This window comes from Mus musculus, chromosome 6 (genome assembly GCF_000001635.26).
Source record: "Mus musculus strain C57BL/6J chromosome 6, GRCm38.p6 C57BL/6J".
NCBI classification, from domain to species: domain Eukaryota; kingdom Metazoa; phylum Chordata; class Mammalia; order Rodentia; family Muridae; genus Mus; species Mus musculus.
This window is the reverse complement of record NC_000072.6, coordinates 131,487,040-131,504,643: the sequence shown is the minus strand read 5'-3', so window position 1 is coordinate 131,504,643 and position 17,604 is coordinate 131,487,040. Positions and strand designations below refer to the sequence as shown.

At 39.0% G+C, this 17,604-nt stretch overlaps 1 protein-coding gene across 1 annotated transcript in view; it reads right to left on the bottom strand.

Annotated features, from left to right (window-relative positions):
• Positions 1-13,150: 13,150 nt before the first annotated feature.
• Positions 13,151-17,604, bottom strand: part of Gm6619 (predicted gene 6619) — a 5,088-nt gene continuing 634 nt past the window's right edge. Inside the window, exons 2-5 of the mRNA NM_001347484.1 lie at positions 16,705-16,731; positions 15,565-15,597; positions 13,972-14,331; positions 13,151-13,237 (exon numbers count right to left, since the gene is read on the bottom strand). Of these exons, the coding sequence (NP_001334413.1) occupies positions 13,209-13,237; positions 13,972-14,331; positions 15,565-15,597; positions 16,705-16,731 (449 nt within the window). The 3' untranslated portion in view covers positions 13,151-13,208. The remainder of the gene's footprint in view (positions 13,238-13,971; positions 14,332-15,564; positions 15,598-16,704; positions 16,732-17,604) is intronic.

Genomic DNA, 17,604 nt, shown 5'->3' with positions numbered 1-17,604 from the left:
TCTGAGCCCCATTTTTAATGGGGTTATTTGATTTTCTGAAGTACACCTTCTTGAGTTCTTTATATATGTTGGATATTAGTCCCCTATCTGATTTAGGATAGGTAAAGATCCTTTCCCAATCTGTTGGTGGTCTTATTGTCTTATTGACGGTGTCTTTTGCCTTGCAGAAACTTTGGAGTTTCATTAGGTCCCATTTGTGAATTCTCGATCTTACAGTACAAGCCATTGCTGTTCTGTTCAGGAATTTTTCCCCTGTGCCCATATCTTCAAGGCTTTTCCCCACTTTCTCCTCTATAAGTTTCAGTGTCTTTGGTTTTATGTGAAGTTCCTTGATCCACTTAGATTTGACCTTAGTACAAGGAGATAGAAATGGATCGATTCGCATTCTTCTACATGATAACCGCCAGTTGTGCCAGCACCAATTGTTGAAAATGCTGTCTTTCTTCCACTGGATGGCTTTAGCTCCCTTGTCGAAGATCAAGTGACCATAGGTGTGTGGGTTCATTTCTGGGTCTTCAATTCTATTCCATTGGTCTACTTGTCTGTCTCTATACCAGTACCATGCAGTTTTTATCACAATTGCTCTGTAGTAAAGCTTTAGGTCAGGCATGGTGATTCCACCAGAGGTTCTTTTATCCTTGAGAAGATTTTTTGCTATCATAGGTTTTTTGTTATTCCAGATGAATTTGCAGATTGCTCGTTCTAATTCGTTGAAGAAATGAGTTGGGATTTTGATGGGGATTGCATTGAATCTGTAGATTGCTTTTGGCAATATAGCCATTTTTACAATATTGATCCTGCCAATCCGTGAGCATGGGAGATCTTTCCATCTTCTGAGATCTTTAATTTCTTTCTTCAGCGACTTGAAGTTTTTATCATACAGATCTTTCACTTCCTTAGTTAGAGTCACGCCGAGATATTTTATATTATTTGTGACTATTGAGAAGGGTGTTGTTTCCCTAATTTCTTTCTCAGACTGTTTATTCTTTGTGTAGAGAAAGCCATTGACTTGTTTGAGTTAATTTTATATCCAGCTACTTCACCGAAGCTGTTTATCAGGTTTAAGAGTTCTCTGGTGGAATTTTTAGGGTCACTTATATATACTATCATATCATCTGCAAAAAGTGATATTTTGACTTCCTCTTTTCCAATTTGTATCCCCTTGATCTCCTTTTGTTGTCGAATTGCTCTGGCTAATACTTCAAGTACTATGTTGAAAAGGTAGGGAGAAAGTGGGCAGCCTTGTCTAGTCCCTGATTTTAGTGGGATTGCTTCCAGCTTCTCTTCATTTACTTTGATGTTGGCTACTGGTTTGCTGTAGATTGCTTTTATCATGTTTAGGTATGGGCCTTGAATTCCTGATCTTTCCAAGACTTTTATCATGAATGGGTGTTGGATCTTGTCAAATGCTTTTTCTGCATCTAACGAGATGATCATGTGGTTTTTGTCTTTGAGTTTGTTTATATAATGGATTACATTGATGGATTTTCGTATATTAAACCATCCCTGCATCCCTGGAATAAAACCTACTTGGTCAGGATGGATGATTGCTTTAATGTTTCTTGGATTCAGTTAGAGAGAATTTTATTGAGGATTTTTGCATCGTTATTCATAAGAGAAATTGGTCTGAAGTTCTCTATCTTTGTTGGATCTTTCTGTGGTTTAGGTATCAGAGTAACAGTGGCTTCATAAAATGAGTTGGGTAGAGCATCTTCTACTTCTATTTTGTGAAATAGTTTGTGCAGAACTGGAATTAGATCTTCTTTGAAGGTCTGATAGAACTCTGCACTAAACCCGTCTGGTCCTGGGCTTTTTTTGGCTGGGAGACTATTAATAATTGCTTCTATTTCTTTAGGGGATATGGGACTGCTTAGATGGTCAACTTGATCCTGATTCAACTTTGGTACCTGGTATCTGTCCAGAAATTTGTCCATTTCGTCCAGTTTTTCCAGTTTTGTTGAGTATAGCCTTTTGTAGAAGGATTTGATGGTGTTTTGGATTTCTTCAGGATCTGTTGTTATGTCTTCCTTTTCATTTCTGATTTTGTTAATTAGGTTTTTGTCCCTGTGCCCTCTAGTGAGTCTAGCTAAGGGTTTATCTATCTTGTTGATTTTCTCAAAGAATCAACTCCTTGTTTGGTTAATTCTTTGAATAGTTCTTCTTGTTTCCACTTGGTTGATTTCACCCCTGAGTTTGATTATTTCCTGCCGTCTACTCCTCTTGGGTGAATTTGCTTCCTTTTTTTCTAGAGCTTTTAGATGTGTTGTCAAGCTGCTAGTATGTGCTCTCTCTTGTTTCTTCTTGGAGGCACTCAGAGCTATGAGTTTTCCTCTTAGAAATGCTTTCATTGTGTTCCATAGGTTTGGGTACGTTGTGGCTTCATTTTCATTAAACTCTAAAAAGTCTTTAATTTCTTTCTTTATTCCTTCCTTGACCAAGGTATCATTGAGAAGAGTGTTGTTCAGTTTCCACGTGAATGTTGGCTTTCCATTATTTATGTTGTTATTGAAGATCAGTCTTAAGCCATGGTGGTCTGATAGGATACATGGGACAATTTCAATATTTTTGTATCTGTTGAGGCCTGTTTTGTGACCAATTATATGGTCAATTTTGGAGAAGGTCCCGTGAGGTGCTGAGAAGAAGGTATATCCTTTTGTTTTAGGATAAAATGTTCTGTAGATATCTGTCAGGTCCATTTGTTTCATGACTTCTGTTAGTTTCACTGTGTCCCTGTGTAGTTTCTGTTTCCACGATCTGTCCATTGATGAAAGTGGTGTGTTGAAGTCTCCCACTATTATTGTGTAGGGTGCAAATTGTGCTTTGAGCTTTACTAAAGTGTCTTTAATGAATGTGGCTGCCCTTGCATTTGGAGCGTAGATATTTAGAATTGAGAGTTCCTCTTGGAGGATATCATTAACTTCTGAGTTTATATTGTATCCTGGTATGATTAGGCCGCCATCTAGTGGTAATAGTTTGAAATAGAGCAGCCTGTGCTGTCCATCAACTGTCTTCTTAAGGATATTTACCATCTTTCAGACCTTTAAAAAAAAAAAAAGTGATGTTGTGAACCCTAGAGAAGCATCATAGATGAGGAAACCTTGTCTGTCACGTGTTGTGGCCAGGGCCAGCATGGTCAAAGGGTCATGTGCCTGAAAATGCTCCAGCAAAGCATGTCAGCTTGTCTCAGTGTCAGGGGACAGCTGAGATACAGAAGCCACTCTGCCTAAGAAGAATTTCAGTATCTGTATAGTGAATTCTGGTTCCTTATTTCACACCTGGGAAGACTCAGCAGCCAGCAGCTGAGGGACCATCCACTAAGCACAAGAGGAATTTGTTCTACCCAAGGAGCCCTGTGCCTCTCAAAAGTTTGTTATGGTTACTATTTTTACAACTAGTGGTATCAAAACCACTTTTGGGGATTATAAAAGTGCTGCCCGAATAAATGCTTTCCCCCTTCTAAGGAAGAATAAAACTAACCAACAGTGCTCATAGTTGACATATGCACTGAACTCTTGAATGAATAAAGAGGAAGGGCTTGTTGGGATTCCAGTGGAGTGTGTGTTTCTTTCTCGTGCTCCAGTCTGTGAATTGTAATTGTGGTTCCCAGTTCATTGTCTTAATGGGGCAGAAATTGTAAAAAAAAAAAACAAAAAAAAAAAACAATAAAAACACAGTGAGGGGGCTGGAGAGATGGCTCAGGAGTTAAGAGCACTAACTACTCTTCCAGAGTTCCTGAGTTCAATTCTAAGCAACCACATAATGGCTCACAAACATCTGTAATGGGATATGATGCCCACCTCTGGTGTTTTTGAAGACAGCTATAATTGTACATAAAATAAATAAATAAATCTTTAAAAAAAAAAACCTTAACAATTTAATGGTTAAGCCATGGTAAAAAAAAAAAGAAATTATATTGTTTCTAATAAATGTGAAAAAATATGTACGTGTGACATGAGTTAAATTATCTCCATAAAGTTTCTGTTCTTTGTTTTCTCATTTAAAGTTTTAAATGTGTATTATAAAACTTTGTAAATTGAAATCTGATCTTCAGAGAATAAAGTAAAATGGGCCATGTACCACAGCTGTACTATACCCACTTAGTACTTAGTGATTCTAGCTGAACTTAGTAGCTGAGCAGTTCATGAGTTCAAGGTCATCCTGGGCTGCACACTCAGAAACTTTTCAGGGCCCAGCATAAGAACCACAGGTCAGAAGACAAACACTTAAAGCAGAGTAAGAATAAACAGCACCAATAACAACAATAACCTATAGTTCAGTTTCCTGATGAACAAGATGGAAAAAAAATTCTCAACAAAATACTTGCAACTCAGATTAAGGAACACATTAATAAAGTTAAACACCAGGACCATGTTAGTTTCATGCCATTGATCAAAAGTCCCTTCAAGTTACATAAATCAGTTAATAAATCTAAAACCACCTAATTTTTTTTATAAAAGTACTAAAAATGCATATTGGAGGAAAGACTCTTTAACAAAAAGTGTGCTGGGAAATCTGGAGTTCCACAAGAAGAAGGATGGAACTAATTCCCCACCTCTTGCTTTGAAAAACCATCAACACAAACTAGGTCAAAGATCTCAATATTCTACCTGAAATTCTTAATCATCAGCGGACATAGAGGAAAGGCTTCATAATATAGACATAGGCAAGAATTTTCTCTATAAGTGCTCAAGAGAATAACCAAAAATTGGCAAATGGGGCCTTGTTAAACTAAACAGTAAAAGAAGATTGAGCTAACAGACTGTATAAAAGTCACTCAGAAGAAGCAATGAAATGAGAGACAGAGCCAACCTGGGAAAATGAATGGTTCATGCTAAGCTAAGAACATTTCCTTCTCTGTTCTAATTATCCCTAGGTCTAGGCCTGGAAGCTTTTAGCCTCCATACAATCTAATCTTCCAAGCTGAGTGATCCAATCTGGCTTCTACCAGCTTCTGACTGAATTGCTATGCCTGGTCTCGTATTAATTTTGGTAATATCTTCTAATCTAGCTCCTTCCCATTCTCTGGCTCATTCTGCTATGACCTGTGTCTAGCTTGTTCTCTCTCTAATCCGTCTCTGTAAAAATGTTAAATGAAATGCCCAACAATAGGGAGAGGGAACTTGTAGAGCCCACCTCCAGCAGGAAGACAGGACATCAAGTGAGGGAGTGTGTTGCCATTCCTCAGTCAAAATTGTGACCCATAATTATTCCTGTCTGAAAGAACTGCAGTGATGGAAATGGAGAGAAGCCTGAGTAAAAGAAGGTACAGCAACAGGCTCAAAGTAGGATCCAGCTCAAAGGGAGGTGCCAAGGCCTATCACTACTACTGAGGCTATGGAGGGCCCACAAAAAGGGATCTATCATGATGGTACTCCACAAAACACAACAAGAAGCTGAATGAGTCAGATGCAGATATTTGCACCCATCCAGTGGACAGAAGCTGCTGACCCCTGTGGTTGAATTAGGAAAAAGCTGGAAGAAGCTGAGGAGATGGGCGACCCTGTAGCAGGACCAGCAGTCTCAATCAACCTGAACACCTGAGATCTTTCAAACACAGGACCACCAACAAGGCAGCATACAGCAGCTGATATGAGGCCCCAACACATATACAGCAGAGGACTGCAGGGTCTGGGTTCAGTCAGAGAAGACATACCTAACACTCAAGAGACTGGAGGCCCCGGGAAGTTTAGAGGTCTGGTTGGGTGGGTCATGGGAGGTGGGGACATTCTCTTGGAGACAGAGGGTAGGGATGAGGTATAGGATATGGTACGGTTGGAGAGTGGACAGGAAGGGGGCGGGGAATAACATTTGGAGTGTAAATAAATAAATAAATAAATGACAAAATATAATAAAATTAAAAGCATGGAAAGAGAAAAAAAATTGTCCCTATAAAACTGCCATAAACACATACCACACACTACCTTTTATTCTCTCTCCATGCTCTTAAGTAGCCTCTCTTGCTCTGCTGTTCTCCTGTGAGTTGGGCATAACCTTTCTGATTTATCACTTGTCTGTGTCTTTATTAGACATCACTTTCTTTTGTGGGGGAAAGGAGAGTTTTTACTTGAATTATACTTCTACGTTATAGTCTATTACTTCAGAAATTTAGGACATGAACTCAAACAGGACAGGAATCTGAAGGCAGAAGTTGATACAGAGGCCATGATGAAATGCTGTTTACTGGCTTGTTCATGATGGCTTGTGCTTTTTTTTTCCATTTTTTATTAGGTATTTAGCTCATTTACATTTCCAATGCTATACCAAAAGTCCCCCATACCCACCCACCCCCACTCCCCTACCCACCCACTCCACCTTTTTGGCCCTGGCGTTCCCCTGTACTGGGGCATATAAAGTTTGCAAGTCCAATGGGCCTCTCTTTCCAGTGATGGCCGACTAGGCCATCTTTTGATACATATGCAGCTAGAGTCAAGAGCTCCGGGGTACTGGTTAGTTCATAATGTTGTTCCACCTATAGGGTTGCAGATCCCTTTAGCTCCTTGGCTACTTTCTCTAGCTCCTCCATTGGGAGCCCTGTGATCCATCCATTAGCTGACTGTGAGCATCCACTTCTGTGTTTGCTAGGCCCCGGCATAGTCTCACAAGAGACAGCTACATCTGGGTCCTATTGATAAAATCTTGCTAGTGTATGCAATGGTGTCAGCGTTTGGATGTTGATTATGGGGTGGATACCTGGATATGGCAGTCTCTACATGGTCCATCCTTTCATCTCAGCTTTAAACTTTGTCTCTGTAACTCCTTCCATGGGTGTTTTATTCCCAATTCTAAGGAGGGGCATAGTGTCCACACTTCAGTCTTCATTCTTCTTGAGTTTCATGTGTTTAACAAATTGTATCTTATATCTTGGGTATCCTAGATTTGTGGCTAATATCCACTTATCAGTGAGTACATATTGTGTGAGTTCCTTTGTGAATGTGTTACCTCACTCAGGATGATGCCCTCCAGGTCCATCCATTTGGCTAGGAATTTCATAAATTCATTCTTTTTAATAGCTGAGTAGTACTCCATTGTGTAGATGTATCACATTTTCTGTATCCATTCCTCTGTTGAGGGGCATCTGGGTTCTTTCCAGCTTCTGGCTATTATAAATAAGGCTGCTATGAACATAGTGGAGCATGTGTCCTTCTTACCAGTTGGGGCATCTTCTGGATATATGCCCAGGAGAGGTATTGCTGGATCCTCTGGTAGTACTATGTCCAAAGTTTGCTTTTTATAGAACCCAGGATGACCAACCTATGGATGGCAGCATGCACAATAGGCTAGGCCCTCCCCATCCCTTACAAATTAGGGAAATGCTCTACAGGCTTGCTTACAGTTCCATCTTAAGGAAACAACTTCTTAACTGAGCGTCTTAAGGTTTTACTGCTGTGAACAGATACCATGACCAAGGCAACTCTTATAAGGATGACATTTAATTGGGGCTGGCTTACAGATTCAGAGGTTCTGTCCATTATCATCAAGGTGGGGAGCATGGTAGTGTCCAAGCACGATGCAGGAGGAGCTGAGAGTTCTACACCTTGTTCTGAAGGCAAACAGAAGACTAGCATCCAGGCAGCTAGGATGAGAGACTTAAAGCCCACACCCATAAGGGCATACTTCCTAGAAAAAGTCCACACCTGCTGATACTGCCATCCCCTGGGACATGCATATTCAAACCACCACACTGAGGTTCCCTCCTCTCAGATGACTTTAGGTTGTGTCAAGTTGGCATAAAACTATCCAACACAATTGCAAAGGACCCAGTACCTCTGTTTTCAACAAGCACCTTTAAATGATTTAAACAATATTCTAACTCACAGCACCACACCAATATTTACTGTACCCCTTTGGATCTATGCAGTTAAACTGAGGAGTCCCCTGTGATTCCAGAAGTACCTTTAAAGTAATGAAATTACCTGTACTCTGGAGAGAATTGTGAAGATTTAATTAAAGTCAACTTGACCTAGTTTCTAATCCAGGACTTCCTCTGCTCTAGGCAAACATGCTCCCAACTTTGCTACACCTTCAGCCCCAGCCTAGTATCACTTTCAAAATGTAGGTTATCTGCCAATATTTAGAAACAAAGTTACAGAGACTCTCCTGACTATATATTGGAAGATGAGGAATTGACTAAAAACCTGAAGTACTTCGTACATAGGAACTGGCTTTTCCCACTCTCCTGGAGTTTGTTTGACTGCCTGACAGCATAATTGTAACCTATGTTTTTGGCTCCTGGTATTTTAAGTTAGGTTTCTATTTAAATGCAGCTTTTGATGTTTATTAATCATGTGAGAGATGGATTCACAATGGTGTAATTTTCACCTTAAATTGGATGCCTAACACTCATAAGTGCTAACCCACCCAGTATGTACACTCCAAAGTCAAACTACAGATAGAGCCATGTCTTGGGAGATGAGATGCTGCTGATTTCTCTCTGGCAGAAATTGCCTATCGCTTTCATATTTCAGTGAGGCAGCAGAGTCCCTTATGTATCCTAAGTATAAATTACTATGTAATTTTTGAGATAAAAACTGTCTTTTCTCATTATTCATTAGACATTGAAATCATAGCAGAGCAGTCATGTTTTGAAAATTTGTCAATTTTGCTGTACTTAATATCTTCAGTTGTGGAGAAATTACCAGAAAATAGACATCACTTTCAAACATGACTGGTTTCTTCTAAAAACTAACCTTACCTTCACTATTAGGAAATAAAGGTGTATTCTAAGGGCATGCCTGTGTTAAGCTACAGCATATTATAACTTGGGGCATGTCTGCATTCCAGCCATATCATATTTCTGGATATGATCCCTTGCCAGAGCAGCCATGTTGCTGGATTAAAATTTCTCTACAAGAGTGAAAGGAAATCTTTGCAAGTGATTGTATTAGCATCTTGACAATACACAGAGATCATAAAGCTAAACAACAACATACTTTAGTACATTCAACACCAACACCTGTCTAGAATTTGTATCTGTTTCTGAGACAAATCTGACCAACTTAGGGGAAGAAAGGTTGTGTAGCAAAAACCGAGTTAACTGCTCTCATTTCCCAGTGGACACTCAAGTGCTGCACCCACCCATAGGTTCTCTGAAATCAAGAGTGAAACACGTACGTACACACATACATACACACACATACACACAAACAAACACACACACACACACACACACACACCAGTTAATTTTAATATGCAGGTTGGATACTTCTAAACCTCCCAGAGGCTATCACTCACTCCCCTCTGTATTCCTGAATTAACATCTTCTGAATCTATATTTTATCTTTGCTGCCCTGTTACATTCTGGACAGTCTTCTCCCCACCCCACCCCCTTCTTCCCCCGCACTCCTTCTCCTACCACCATCCCCTTTCCACCTAGGGATGCTTTCCCTTCCACCTACATTGCTGGATTATTTCTCTCCTTCAGGTTTAAATCTGATCCCTCTGCCCCCAAGTCATGGAGATCTCCTCCTTAACTCTCTCCTATCTGTCCCAAGCCCGGGAGTCCTAAAAGTGCTGCCTCTGTCTGCCCTGCCCAGCCATTTGATGCAGACATCTTTATTTACCAATCTGAACCAACTGAGGGCAGGGTCCCTCAGTGTCTTACGTGCAGACACGAATGTAAGCAGTTTTGAGCACCAAAATTAGCATTATAACACAAGCAACATTAGGCCAAACCCACTTCAGGTTGCATTAGTGTACACTTCCAGGTCACAAGCCACCATTATTATTTGGATATGATATATTCCAATTCTTAAAATCAAAGACAGATATTTTGCTAGAAGTGGTGGATCATGGGAGATGAAGTCAGGATGATAAGGGGTTCAAGGTCATCCTGAACTACATACAGAATTTGAGGAGTTTGAGAAAAATCTGAGAAAGTTAAGACCCTGTTTCAAAAAGAAAAAAATTCACCTTCACCCAAAGAGTTGGGGGTCAACCCTTTGATATTCTGAAAAAACAACTCATAACATGAAACCACATAATTTGTTCTGCAGATTATTTTTGGTGGAAGATTTGCAGGCCAGGAGAGACCAAAATATATGTTGAAAATCAAAATAAAGGGTCTTGGTGGGGTAGAGAATTTACCAACTAAGAATACTATGCCTGCTAAAAGTATCTTTCAGAAATTAAAGAAGATAGACTCCTCAAACATGGTGGTTCAATATTGAACTTGCTCTATTATACAGGCTAAAGTAAGTTCCTTTTCTTGTTTGGTCTTTTGTTGAAATAAGATTTTTCTGTATAGCTTAGACTGGCTTCAAACTCTTTTCTGTTTTATAACCTTTATTTTTATTGAGGGCAAAGAGCATATGGATGTATGGATCCCACAGTGTACTTGTACAAGTCAGAAGACACTTGTGGTAGTTGGTTCTCTTTCCACAGAGTGGGTCCTGGGAGTTGAATTGCAGTAGTCAGTCTTTGTTTTGCCTAGTCATCTTGTCTGTCTCTACCTTCAAATTCTTGGTCGTCCTCCTCAAACGTCCTCAGTTTCTCAAGTGCACACCCAGTTTCTGAAGGAATTTGTTCAAGTAGAACTCTACAACATCTGTCAATACAAAAATGAGAGAAAGTGTAAAACTTGCTATAAAAGTACATATGCAATAAATTCAAAATGAGGTAAAACTTCAGTGGTGGTGCAGAACTCACTGTCAGCTCTATGAAGTCAAGAAGTATTGCTGGGTGTGGTAGTGCATATCTGTAGTCAGTCCTAACACTCGGCGGGTAGAGGTAGGAATTCGAAGTCATTCTCAATCACAACGATTTAGAAGCCAGCCTAGGCTAGAAGAAATCTTGTGTCAAAGTCAAATGAGCAACATCAAAATAAAGCATTACAAATACCTATTGCTACAGCAGTGTTACTTGGTATCTGCTATGTTAAAGATGTGAACAATAAATTCTGTGAAATAAAAACTGCAAGAATAATAAGTTAAAGTGTAGAATTTGTATGTGGTTGAAACTAAGCTGATGCTTCTCGACTTATACGGGGGTTAGACCCTGACAAAACCACAGGAGGTCTAAAAATAGAGTAAGTTTACATGTGTATAAGCTCGGCAACTATCATAGTGAAGCAACACAACACCCTGTAGTGTTGTAAATTGTCTCCATGACTAGGAACTTTAACTCCCTGAGGCTGCCCACCTTCAAGCACCACATTGGGAAACGTCACAGTGTAATTTGTGCACCTAGCATCCCAGTACAGTTGGACCTGTAGCTGAAGTCCTTATAAGTGAAAGCTGTTTGTAAATTATTGCAAGATAATATCCAATATATATAAAGAACTTAAGAAGATGGACTCCAGAAAATCAAATGGGGTACAGAGCTAAAGAAAGAATTCTCAACTGAGGAATATCAAATGGCTGAGAAACATCCGAAAAAACATTCAAGATCCTTATTCATCAGGGAAATACAAATCAAAACAATGCTGACATCCCACCTCAAACCAGTCAGAATGGCTAAGATCAAAAATTCAGATGACGGCAGATGTTGGCAAGGATGTGGAGAAAGAGGGACACTCCTCCATTGTTGGTGGAATTGCAAACTGGTACAGCCACTCTGCAAATCAGTCTGGCGGTTCTTCAGAAAACTGGACATAGTACTACCAGAAGATCCAGCAATTGATCTCCTGGGCATATACCCAGAAAGTATACCAACTTAATAAGAACACATATTTAAACTATGTTCATAGCAGACTTATAATAGCCAGAAGCTGCAAAGAACCCAGATGTCCCTCATCATAGGAATGAATACAGAAAATGTGGTACATTTACACAATGAAGTACTACTCAGCAATTAAAAACAATGAATTCATGAAATTCTGAGGCAAATGGATGCATCTGGATGGTATCATCTTGAGTGAGGTAACCCAATAACAAAAGAACTCACATGATATGTATACACGGATAAGTGAATATTAGCTCAGAAACTTAGAATATCCAATATACAATTTGCAAAACACATGAAACCCAAGAAGAAGGAAGACCAAAGTGTGGATACTTCGTTACTTCTCAGTAATGGCTAGTTTTGTGTCAACTTGACACAGCTGGAGTTATCACAGAAAAAGGAGCTTCAGTTGAGGAAATGCCTCCATGAGATCCAACTGTAAGGCATTTTCTCAATTAATGATCAAGTGGGGAAGGCCCCTTGTGGGTGGGACCATCTCTGGGCTGGTAATCTTGGTTCTATAAGAGAGTAGGCTGAGCAAGCCAGGGGAAGCAAGCCAGTAAACAACATCCCTCCATGGCCTCTGCATCAGCTCCTGCTTTCTGACCTGCTTGAGTTCCAGTCCTGACTTCATTTGGCGATGAACAGCAGAGTGAAAGTGTAAGCCGAATATACTCTTTCCTCCCCAACTTGCTTCTTGGTCATGATGTTTGTGCAGGAATAGAAACCCTGACTAAGACAAATGAGGAAGAAAATACCCATGGAAGGAGTTACAGAGACAAAGTTTAGAGCAGAGCCAGAGACTGCCCCATCTGGAGATCCATCCCATAAACAAACACCAAATCCAGACACTATTACAAAATCCAGCAAGATTTTGCTGAAAGGTCCCTGATATAGTTGTCTCTTGTGAGTCTATGCCAGTGCCTGGTAATGCAGAAGTGGATGCTCACAGTCATCTATTGGATGGAACAGAGGGCCCCAAGGAAGAAGCTAAAGAAAGTACCCGAAAAGCTGAAGGGGTCTGCAACCCTATAGGAGGAAAAACAATATGAACTAACCAGTATCCTTCAGATCTTGTGTCTCTAGCTGCAAATGTAGCAAAGGATGGCCTAGTTGGAGGAGAGGCCCTTGGTCTTGCAAAGATTGTATACCCCAGTACAAGGGAATGACAGGGCCAGGATGCAGGAGTGGGTGGGTTCAGGAGCAGTACTGGGGGAGGATATAGGGGACTTTCAGGATAGCATTTGAAATGTAAATGAAGAAAATATCTGATAAAAGAATTTGAAAAAAAGAAATAATTGTCATTGAAGATTGCAATGTTAGTTTCTTCTTGAACTAAGAAATTTTGTATATTGATAATTTGGTCAATGATTACAAGAATATTATCCTTTGCTCTCAAAAACATGTGAAGCCACTATCAATTCCCTAACATCTCCAGGGCACAGATCAGTTTGGAGAGCCATAATCCTAGAAGAAAGACAGAAGCCAAGGTATTTATGCTGCTGGTTTTATTGATGCTTTGAACTTGAGGAAAGGCCAGGCCCAGTGGTTTACTCCTGGTAAACTTCTTGAACATTATCTGAAACAAAGAGAAGGACTTTAGAAGTCAAATACTCCTAAACATGTGTCTGATACCTTCAACACCCAGTAGTCTCATTAAAATGCATTATGTTGCTGGATGGACATGGTGACCCATGCCTAATTCCACTCAGAATAGTGAGACAGGAAGATCACTGAATGTGAGGCAAACATGGACTGCACGGTGAATTTCAGGTCAGGCTGGGCTACAAAATGAAGCCCTGTCTCAATAAAAAGAAAGAAGAAAGAAAGGAAAAAAGAAAAAGGGAGGAATGAAGGAAGAAAAAATATTAAACAAGAGAAAAGAAAGTAGAAGAAAGAAGAGGAGGGGGAGAGGTTAGGAGAAAGAGTGAAGAAGAAGAAAGAAGAAAAAGAAGGTGAGATGATAAAAGAAAGAAAAATCTTAGAAACATATTAAACTATTTTGATGAGAGATTCAGATGGGGCAGAGGAAACACTTGCTGCTGTGAGAAGGAAGGGGGGCTTTTTTTTTCTATATGTAAATGCGAGGTGGTAAGAATGGCAAGAACAGAGCTGGGAAGAAGTGTTGGAGAGAAAGAGAAGATGCAAGACTCAGAATAATGAGAAAAACTGGGAAATTGGAAAAGAAGTTTACTAAATGATAGAATTTAATTTGCTCTGAGGGAATCACTGGAGACCATCTTTAGTAGGTTCTCCTTTTTTTTTTTTTTTTTTTTTTTTTTTTTTGGTCATTAGGACTCCTGTTGTACTGACCCTGCTGGCTTCTCTGGCCACCTTTTCCACGCTTTGTTTTCTGGCCACCTTTTCCTTTCTGTTTTTGCTGGCCACCTTTTCCTTTCTGTTCTTGCTGGCCACCTTTTCCTTTCTTGCCTTTCTGGCTACCTTTTCCATTCTGGCCTCTTAGTTCACTGCGACCACGGCCGCCTTGGCCACCTCCTGCTTGTTCATTTCCACTCTGGTGATCCTGGACTTCCAAGCTGTCATCATCAGAGCTTCGTCTACCACGTGGTCCATTCTTCCCTTTCTTGGACTTGATGGCTTCCTTACCATGCTGACTTATTTGATCTTGAAAATGATTCTTTATTTCATTTAGCCTTTCATGTATATCATCATCTTTGGGGAGAGAGAACACATGTCCAGAAAATCAAAAACAGAAAGAAACTTCATGGGCATAACAAGTTAAACAGACAATCTATCATTGAGTTAATTTAGTGAGAAATTATTTTACTGTGGTAGATGATAATAAATAGTGACTAGGTCCAATATATGCAAGAATAGTGACAAAGGGATCTTGCTTGAGAGTGTATAATTACTTAGTGAGGACCATTTTGTTTGCCTGTCCCAAATTTATTCTCCCCTATCTTTTTATATTTTTGGTGCTGCTATTTTTATATAGCATCATCATTCCAGAACATGAACTTGGCATGATACATAAGAAAGTGCCTGTGTTCTTTCATATTTCTCAGTGTCTAAGAGAAATCATAATATAAAAATGTCATTTTAAACATGATGTTGCACAACATGTCTGTTGCTTAGGGGATGGGTATAAAATCAATTTGCCATGAGTAATATCTTTCACACCATGATACTAACTCAGCTCCTCATACTTATATCAACTATATGGCACTTTTAACCTTCTAAGACTAATGAATGTGTATATAGATTAATGCAAGCATAGATTTAGCTGTGGGTTATACCATCTTTTGTATGAGGTCTTTCCTTTCCTCCTGTACTCTGATATCTATAATTCTCTATGCTTAGTTATTTAGCAATGAATGGTTATGCACAAACTTCACCATCTATTAGATGGGTACCTCAAGTATTCTAACCATGAACCATTTAGCTGTTGCAAAGGTAAATAATCAGAACATTTCTTTCAGAAAACCCGAAATAGGTGTGTCATCACAAGGACAACTGAAGAAAGGAGAGGGGGGAAAGAGCTGTTTCTTCATCTTTCTTTCTTTTTTTCCCCCTTGAGTCTGTATAGCCCTGGCTGTCCTGGAACTCACTCTGTAGACCAGGCTGGACTCGAACTCAGAAATCCACCTGCCTCTGCCTCCCAAGTGCTGGGATTAAAGGTATTTGCCACCACCACCTGGATCATCTTACTCATTTTGCTATTATTATTATTCTTGTTTTGTCTCTTTTGATTTTTTAAGCTTTTTACAATGTGGAGCTAATAACTAAGTAGTAGAATAGTGGGGAGATAAAATTTTTAAAGCTTAGACATGATGTTTTGTCAATCTAATAAATTAGAGGTACTTTATACTAGATCAGTAGTCCAGATTTTGATAGACATCATTCAGAATAACTCCAAATAACTTAATTGAAGCTAAAATATCTCACGTTGTTGGTTGGAGTCTCCTATTTCAAGGGCATCTGTGAAGAAATAACAATACACATGCACAAAGTTTAAAATAGCATTACAAACTAAGTGGCAGAATCATTAACAATTCAAGAAATATGCTGAAGACAAATAGCTACATGACTTTTAATGGTTTTGTTTGCTGTCATAGATTGAACCTACAGTCTAATGCACAATACACAAGTGCTCTACCACTGGCCCAAATCTCCTTTACCTTCCAATTGCTAAGTTGTTTGCACTAAACTTTACCTAACTCTATACCCCAGTCATGTATTAGATAGAACATGTACCATCTGCCTCTAGCTTCTAAGGAATAAAAAATTATTCATTAATTTCTCTTATTTGATTCTCCCACATCTATAATGGAATATTTAATGATTGCATAACTATAATATTTAAATTATATATATTCACTATCCCAATGAAGTATATATTGTTCTAGCTGGAATTTTGTCAACTTAACACAGCTAAAGTCATCTGAGAGAAATAAACCTCAATTGAAAAACATGTCTCCATAAGATCCTGCTATAGGCAGGCAAGCCCACAGGTCATTTTCTTAATTAGTGATTGATTGGGAATGGTTCAGCCAATGGTGGAGAGTGTATCCTTGAACATATGGTCATGTGGTATATAAGAAAGCGGAATGAGAAGGCCTTAAAGAGCAAACCAGTAAGCCATGCTCATTCTCAGCCTCAGGATTACTGCCTGTGCTTAGGTTATTGCCCTGCTTGAGTTCTGCCTTGACTTCCCTCTGTAATGGACTATTACCTGAAAGCATAAGTGAAATAAACCCTTTCCTCTCCACAAGAGACTTCTATTACTCCATTGTTAACTTTGGTCTATGGTACTATTTAGAGAAAAAATGTTTACAAATGACTGGTGTACATGTATTCTGCTAATATCCAGACACTATCTCACTGAAACAAGAGACATATGAAAGACAGGCTTGTATTTAATACCATGACTGAAGACTATGAAAACACTGAGAGTTTTTGCTCTTTTGCTTTTTGAAACTTCCTAAACCCAATTTTTTAGAACTTCTAAATGAAAAAAAGTAAGCAAAAACTAAACTGTGATAAGTTCTGAAAGAAAATGGAGCAACGCCTTAAATGGAGACTGACCTTCTTCTTGAAGAGCGCTTCCATCATCTACGATTTTAAAAGAGAAATATAAAATCCTTAATATTTGATTCAATATATTCCAACTGTGCACTTGTATAACTCATAAGAAGCTATAAAAAGACCAAAGAGACTGCTAGAAAAATTAAGATACATATTATACACAATGCACATGTATATGTATTTCCAATACAATGAACCATCATTTTCCAAAGTAGAAGCCTAGTCTCCTTTATGGGCTGAAAATAAATAAAGAAGAAATCAAGCAATCAGTTGAATTTCTTCCTTTATGGTGTACCACCATGCTTGATGATATGACTCCCTGAGCAGATACAACTTGAGAATCAAACCATCCATGGCCCTGCAACTCATTGTTTACACTAACAAGATTTTACTACCCATACTGCTTTTTCCCGGAAGACAAGCTTTCCAAACCATGATTGATTATTTCAGTGAGTTATCCAAAACCTTTTTAATCAAATACATGTCTTTTTGACTCTCTGATACCACAAATGTTTATTCTCTATCATACCCTTTATAGCCATCCTTAGCCTCCATCATATCAAGTTATATATTCCACCCATTTATAATGAATAACTCATTCCACTAACCACACCTCAATGCTTCATTTTTGAATATTGCAATTTTTCCTCCTGCTTTTATCCAAGGCATTAAGGGAAAATGTAACTTTCTTTAATCACATAAACAAGAAATTCATTCTTGTTCAACAACGTATTGTTATGAGTATCATGAGATATTCAAATTTGGCTAACATTCTACTATGCATTTTCATTCAGAAATTGCTCGGATTTTGGTAAATAAATATTCTAACTGGAACTCTATAGTTCACTAAACTATAATTCTCTGCATGGAAAGCAAATGGCATTGCAAATCAGTAGAAGA